Source organism: Meriones unguiculatus, chromosome 21, assembly GCF_030254825.1.
Source record: "Meriones unguiculatus strain TT.TT164.6M chromosome 21, Bangor_MerUng_6.1, whole genome shotgun sequence".
NCBI lineage: Eukaryota > Metazoa > Chordata > Mammalia > Rodentia > Muridae > Meriones > Meriones unguiculatus.
Window position 1 is genome coordinate 18,526,410 of NC_083368.1, and position 7,996 is coordinate 18,534,405.

The 7,996-nt window shown below is 40.9% G+C and overlaps 1 protein-coding gene across 1 annotated transcript in view; it reads left to right on the forward strand.

Annotated features, from left to right (window-relative positions):
• Positions 1 to 5,534, forward strand: part of Orc5 (origin recognition complex subunit 5) — a 64,575-nt gene extending 59,041 nt beyond the window's left edge. The window contains exon 14 of the mRNA XM_060374196.1: positions 4,744 to 5,534. Within this exon, the coding sequence (XP_060230179.1) occupies positions 4,744 to 4,789 (46 nt within the window). The 3' untranslated portion in view covers positions 4,790 to 5,534. The remainder of the gene's footprint in view (positions 1 to 4,743) is intronic.
• The last annotated feature ends 2,462 nt before the right edge of the window (positions 5,535 to 7,996 follow it).

Genomic DNA, 7,996 nt, shown 5'->3' on the forward strand with positions numbered 1-7,996 from the left:
AGTTAGCTGAATAATTAGAGTTCATCTTTCTGAAACTTGGTCTGTGAAATTGAAAGCACAGAATATCGCTATGTCTATAGCTGCCCTGCCATCAGGCCTGGTGCAATGCCTTAGTCTTATTATGTACTAACAAATATTGCAGCTATTCTTGTACTTTCCAGTATCAGTAAAACCTTAGGTAGGAGGGAACCATATGGATTTGTTTCAGAGATGACATCAGGAAAAAGAGAGTGAAGAAGACAGTCTCATTCAAAATTGATGTATGGTAGAAGGAGGAGGTCCCTGTGGGAGTTATCAGGGAGGTCAATGATCCTGCTTTCAGGCATCTGTGACTGCCCTAATTTGCTTACTGTTGCTGTGAGAAAGATCATGACCAAAAGCCACTTGAGAAGGAGAGGGTTTATTTGGCTCACAGTCCTGATCACAGTCCATCACTGAGAGAAGCCAAGTCAGGAACTCAGGCAGGGCAGGAACCTAGAGGCAGGAGCTCATGCAGAGACCATGTGCTCTTCTTACTGGCTTGCTTTCCATGACTCATCCATTACTTTATACCCCCCAGGACTACCTGCCTATGGGTGGCATCAGTCACAGTGGACTGGGCCCACCCATATCAATCATTAATCAAAAAACAAATAAATACTCCACACGCTTATCTATAGACCAATCTGGTGGAAGCGTTTTTTTCCGGTTGAGATTTCCTCTTTCCCAGTCACTCTAGTTTGTCTCAAGTTGAGCAAAACCATGACAGCTCGTCAGCAAGTAGCAAAGAATAAATTATTAAACTGATCAATAATTTACTTTTTAGGAGAGACACTGTGGAGATATTAAGAATTCTACTTTTGAAGGAAAAAATATAGGGAAGATGTCATGATATAGCATAAGTGTGTAGGCATCTCACATGCCTTTAAACTAAGGGTACTTAAAGGAAGAGAGTAATCAGGGTCCTGATTTCCTGAGGAGCACTTCTTTGTAATGTCAGCTCTTGCAGAAGGAACGTTTCAGCCCATTCAAGTAGTAGTGCTAAGAAAGTGGATGCAGAAAGCACAGGGTTGACTCTTATTCTTTCGTGCAGGTAGCATTCGTGATCCCATTGTATACAAACACTGTGCTAGGCTTTAGGAGATAGAGGAACAAGTACGACACGTGTTTATTTAGTTAGTTTTTGTTTTGAAGATACGAATCTATTTAAATGCTGAGGGAGAAAACAGAGGAAAGTAAATGACACAAGACAAAATTAATTTAAAACACAAACTCTTCACAGCACTGTAGGCCTGGGATGTAGAAAGGAGTTGGAAGAGCACAGCTTGGACAGCAGTGTGCTCTGGCTAGAACTGAACTGGGTACAGCCAGATGCTGACCTCGGTAGCAAAAATGTTGAGGAAATTCTCACCTGACCTCTTCTGTTTTCTCTGTGAAGGAGGAGGCAGAATTGTGACTAACGGCAGAAACATTAGCAGCATGTACTGAGAAAAATGTGTAATATTGGAATCAGTGGCCATGGGTATGGAAGCCAGTGTTCACAGAAAAAGCAGCGTGCTGAGAGGGCTTAGAATTCTTGACCTTGAATTTACAGTGGCATCAATCTGTGAGACTTGTGATCTCTTCCAGCAGCATATGCTAGATACAGGGCTGCAGAGAATAATAATTGAAATCACGTAATATTGGGGTCTTGCCAGAAGAGTTGAGTAGATGCTAGCAAGTGAGCTCTTGGTGTGATGAGCCATGGAGTCCGAGCTCGGCGGAAAGGAGGACAGACCAGCCAGGGGCCAGGAGTTTCATCCTAGCACGTAGACAGTCAGTATTTGTAGGTCAAAATAAAATGAAGAGTTGTAAGCTGAATGTCCCTAGGTGTCCAAGGTACCCAAAATGGAGCAAATAACATCTTGAAGGGTATGTTTTGAGAGGTAGAATATTTCTGAGTACATTTATTCTGATTGTTTAGAGATGAAAAGGCAAATATGCAGTGAGTTTACGGGTCTTAGGATACAAAGGAGACCAAACTAGATGCTAACTTTATTCAATGACTAGGAAATGATGACAAGGTAGTTAGAAGGGTGGTGACTGGAACAGTCTGAGCCTCAAGGGCAGGTTTCTTACACAAGGACACCAGCCTTCTCTGATGGGACTTTCTGGCCTATCATGGAAAAATTAACCTTTAGCAAGAACTGAAGAGAACTTTGTGCCCTTCAGGGAGTCATGTTTTAGCTAATGCCCAGAATGAGAACGGGATTTACTGAAGACGTAATGTAGCACTTGTTTTCAAAACTCTGCTTTATTTGGAGTGTTTAGGTCTCTTCCTCCTTTCCAACCTCCCAACTCTAGGTAGGTGAGAGAAAGTTAGTGAGGAGAGGACCCCTTTACTTCTCCCAGCTGTTTAGGGCCGATGGGTCTTTCCGGAACATGACAATCTTTGTCAATAGCAAACACAGCTAGCAGTCTCCTCCAAACCCCTGTGCCCCAAGGCATTTCTTCCGTCTCTCTGCCCCAAACAGCCACGCACTGAGCTTTCTGGGCTCTCTTACAATGTGGGCACTGGAAAGCTGAGCACTTAAGAGCATTTGCTGGCCTTGCAGAGGCCCTCTCTTTGGCTCCCATTACCCACGTGGCTAGCAGCTCACAATTATCTGTAACTTCAGTTTCACAGCATTCCCTCTTCTGGGCTTTGTGAACACCACATATAACTTTTTGTTGTTGGTGTACTGTTTAGTTACGTGTATGTGCCTGTGTGTGAGTATGTGCATATGAGTGCTGATAACGTCAGAAGCCAGAGGTATTGGGTCTCTTTGAAGCTAGAGATGCAGGCAGTCGTGAGCCACCAGGTGTGGGTGCTGGAACTCCAACTGGGGTCCTCTGCAAGAGCAGTGCAGATTCTTAACCACCGAGTCATCACCCAGTCCTGAGGAAATCTGTAAGAAAAAGAAGTTATACACTAGGAGTTGCTTTCTTGCCGTTGACTTACTGACAGAAAAGAGACACAGAATGCAGTGAATCTTCGATAAATGAATGCTTTGAAGTTGCTTAGGTTGTTTAAATCATACCATTTATCCTGTTAACAGTTTATCGTATAAACTGTGCTATAACCACAAAAAAAAATATTACTGAAACATAAAATAGTCCTATCACCAATTATTGTTTTTATTTGTTTATTCTTTTTTTTTTCCAATGGTTACTGCAACATAGTTGTGATTCTGTGTTCTCCATGCATTCTTAGTGTTGTGGATGTTTCCCTGTACTGATCATGTTATCCTGTTGAATGCTTTGGAGTACAGAGATTCTCCTAATGTTGGAATTTAAGTTGTTTTTTAACTTCTTCAGTGCTTTTTATTTTCACCCGAATCAGCCAACCAACCAACCCAAACCCCCAAAAAACAAAACAAAACAAAAAAAACCCAAAGCATTAAATCTTTCTTACTTTGCTGACAGCTCAAAGCCACGAGAGGGGAGCATTTCAGGGAGGTGTGCAGCTGCACCTTCCCTCTCACTGTGGAGAGGAAGTGCAGCCCACTGTACTTGATAAATCAGGGCCCTGACAAGTCAGGGTTCTGGCTGAAGGCATTTTCTTTAAAGAGCACTTGATAGGGACTTTATTTCCAGTAAATTTGAGAGGTAATTGAAAAAAGGACATGAAACTAAAGCCATGTTAGTGTCACAGCTGTGTCTTCGTGCGTGAGAGATCTTAGCTGACGTGACCAATTTTGGTAGTCTTATCACTGTAGATGCCAACAGGTATCTCTTTGCTGCTTAGAAAGGTTAAGTGTTTCTCCGGGAGGCATTGTTATAATGAAAGATAGTCTTCAGTCAGTGTCGGGTAGCTCACAGCCAGCGCATCTCACACAGCGAGCTATTTTTAAATGTGTTTTCAAAATCAGTATCTATAGTTCCCTATCCATAGTTGTAAAAAATATTGGGCATGTCAGTCATTTGTATAGAAACTTTTTTAGAAAGTGTATTACAAAGTGATAGACAAAAGAATAATTGGTGATAGTTTAATAAGTAAGAATGTGCAATTAGTGACTCTAAAAGGCTGTTCTCACATGGATGATTATTTTTGCAGAACTGAATACTTAAGGCTTTAATTTTGTACTTATTGTTAGATCATTATATCTAATTATTTTGACCATTTATTCAAATAATAAACCTCTAAGTCTGAATATTTATAGTGAAGATTGAGTTTGGAGGAAGGAAAATAATTATATGTTTCTTCCTCTGTTATTCTATTCTGCCTGCCGCCAAAGTATAAAAATATACATCTACATCGTCTGTTGTATCATATTCTTGGATCATACAGATTTAGTTGAAATGTGCATACAGGTCAGCCACTGTTAAAAGACTGAAGATAATGAAAGCTACAAATGAGGACAGATGAGCTGTGCATTATGTGATGGTAAAACAGGTGTTTTGGAAGATAAACAGTGTTCTGAAGCAAACAAGATTTAAATACTTTTGCATCTCTGATTGTTCTGATTATTAGGCAGAAAGCAAGTAGCTTTGAAATAAAATCTAAACTTGTGTTAGTAGCTCTAACTTTTTGTTTATTTATTTAATAAAGTAACTTTTTGTGTGGTCAAAAATGGTTTAAAAATTGTGGTTTTAAGTTACATTGTAAGAGATCAGTGCTGTTCCAAATCCGTTACATTTGACAGCATCGTCCAGTTTTGAATTGCTTCCCATGTGCTTTACAGTCATACAGAGCTGAGCAGTATTGATTGAAGATGCTGACATGCTATCTGTTTCTGTTTCTAGGACGGTGAACTTTGACATAATAAAATACTTGTATGATTTCTTATGAAAACAAGGTTCAAAGCCATATGGACACTGTGACAATGACTAAGCCAAGCTGTGTTCATCCAACTACTCAGCTGGCCAGGGAAAGGAGTTCTTTGGCTCTATTGGATTTGTCCAAACAGGTGCTGGCCCAGCATGGAATCTGATGAAAATCCTCTGATTGGCCTGGGTAGATGTGAGCAGAAGACTATTTACCAGGGGCCCGGGAGTATTTGGAAGCAATGTGTTAATTATAAACAGCAGGGTTTGTGCACAATCTGTTCTACTCTTAATGATGTTATCTTAACACTGAAATTGCCTGAAACCCATTTACTTAGGACTGTGTTTTGCTCTGTGAACTATCCCCTGCGCTTTGAACGTGCCAGCAGCCCTTGTTTATATGCCCAGCCTTTTCACTTCCTCTCCACAGGAGCCTCTGCCATCCCTTGCCAAAGCAGATTTCCTAAGGCCACTATTCCAGAAGATCATAGTTGGGAAAGTATATGCTGTATTTGAAATCTAAGCTGTATATGCGTGTCTGTTTACCCTGATTTTCTCAAGTACAAGGCAGCATGTTCAGTGTACACACAGCTTTATGTCTGCCTCCCCTTGCTAACTTGATAGCACTTCATACGAAAGGTTTATATCTGCTCACTCACAGTTAACCACTCATGGCTTTCTACCACAATATTGTTTTCCTCTCTTCCTTTCTTTTCTGTAAGTTGCCGGATTTTTGAGAGCTTTACAATAAAATCCTTACGTTAGTCATATGCCTTGTCTGCCTTACTTAGTCATGTGCCTTGTCTGCCTTACTTGTTCATATTTTAAAGTAGTTTTCTGTTACCATTAAATACTTGAAAATTGGAACAGGTTTAAAATGCTTGATTATAATGTGGTGGTATTTTACTCCTTCATTTTATTTTTTGAAGAAAAATTCTCACAGTCCTTTCTAGGTAGAAAGCCTATTTATGTAGTAATTTTTCTGACATTTTCTTGTTCATTCCCTCTCACTTTTATTTTCAGGTAAGGAGAAAAAGGAGGAATAAAACTGTGTTTTGCTTCCCTGTGTGAGATGGGAACTTTCCAGTCAGAAGGGGAGCACCCACAGCCAGTGAGTGTGTTTCAACACTCTTCCAGAAAGTTGTTTCAGTGCCTCCCAGGGTGTTTGGTGAAGGAGGACCAGGGAAAAGCTGAGCACAGTACAGATTCATTCCTGGGTTTCCAAAACCAATCTGTGGAGAGTAAACAGCCCATTCAGAGCAATGCCTCCTGGGACAGGTGGTTTTGGCACCTCTGATTTTGCTAAACATGCTGAGTGACCTGTCAGTTCAAGCTGAAGTGTGAGGTGGAAACTGGAATAGCATCCAGGAGAGCCAGGGGCCAGAGTTTCCGGTGGCAGATGCCATTGTTCTTCCTGCAGCTCGTTACCTGTCTCCTGTACAGCACATTTTCTGTCTTAAACCATCTCACACCATATTGCCAGCACTAGAAGAGGCTTCCCTCAGCAATACCCTAATTACATTTTCTCTGCCCTAACAGGGCCTTCAGAAGTTTGCTGTTTTGTAATTTACTTTCTAATAGCTTTGGTAAATGACTCAGTAATGTGATCAATTTATTTAAATGAAGACTAATAGAGCTTAATGCGCATATTAGCATTTTAACAAGGGTCATCTGCAAATGAAATCTTCTCTTTGGAAGATGTATTTCTACAATTATAAGAAGAAATCTAACAGAATCATACTAGCTGGTAAGCCAGATATTTCTGTTAAGAGAGGAGGCAACTTAATACTGTCTCCTCTACCTTGATCTAAAAGTACTGTAGGTGGTACACAGTGAGTTACTGAGCTGTGGGGTTTTAGGTTTTCATATGTAAATCCTCTATTTTATACATTCCTAGTTTACAAAGATGCAGGCCACATAGCTAAAGACTATCCTCCCTCTTCTTTCTTGTCATTTCAATCCCTGACAAGCCTTCATAAATGAGAGTTTGTTTTCAAAAGCTCTGGAAAGGGCAATAGTATACAGAACCACACTGCATTACCCCTGAAAATCACAAACAGATCAAGTTTCCTTAATTCGGCAGCAAGTTGGACTTGCTCTGAAGTCATGGAGTTGGACTACCTTGGGCCAAACTAGCTATATCACTGTGGCTTTGTGGCCTTAGTCGAGTTATTTCATCTGTCTTCATTGCTGTGGTTGGGATGAGGATCACAGCATGCATTAAAAACTTTATCACCAACCTGGAGCACTATTACCAGCTAGTGGAACTTTTAACCTCCAACACAGTGGGAGGAAGTTAGGTCACTGGAAGGGTGACCTTGAAGATGATACTGAGACTAACTCCTTCTCTGTCTTTGCTTCGTGGTTGTCATGGGTGAGCAGCTTCCTTGTCCATACATTCCCTCCCATAGTACACTGCACAGCCACAAATTCCCAAAGTAGCTGGGCCAATGACTTGAACTCTGAGCCACAACTCATGAATGGGGAGCTATACAACACCTTTTTCCCCCCTTTTTAATGGACCATTTAAAGTATTGTGTTACAGTAATGCAAAGCTGACTAATAATCATTGGAGAATATAGTTTGCCTCATGGAATTGGTTCACATAATTAATGTTATATAGCTAAAGCAGGGTTTGTTTGTTTGTTTGTTTGTTTGTTTGTTTGTTTCAAATGGGGGCAAATTTGCCTGCCAGGAAACATTTAGCATTTCTAGAGACATTTTAGATTGTCCAGTTGGATTGCTTGTAGGAAGCAGAGAGGCTAGGGATATTGCTAAATATAGTAAAATACACATTCTATAGCAGAATTACTTACCAAGTAATGGGGGGAGAGAAAGCCCCAATTAGACTTCTCTTACCATCAAATGAAACCTCCAGTACCAGGAAGGGATTAGAACCAACTGAGTTGTTGACCAAAAGGACCCCAAGAAAACCCCTAATCAACTTAGCCTGCTGCCAAAGCTATTGGTTGCTCTCCACAAACTGATGGTAAGGTCCTATTCCTCAAGGCACTTAAACACAGCTGTTGCCTATCTAGAGCTTTCACTCCTACTGACTAGTTTTCATGGTATTGGAAGGTACTCTGCAGGCTGCCAGAGGAGAAATATAAACACCAGCCAAGCTGCAAGCCTTCAAGATAGATTGGCGACCCGCCTTCAAGATAGACTGGTGCAGTAGTGGCACAAAGTGTATGGGAGTAACCAACCACTGACTGGATTTCAGGTCAAGTCC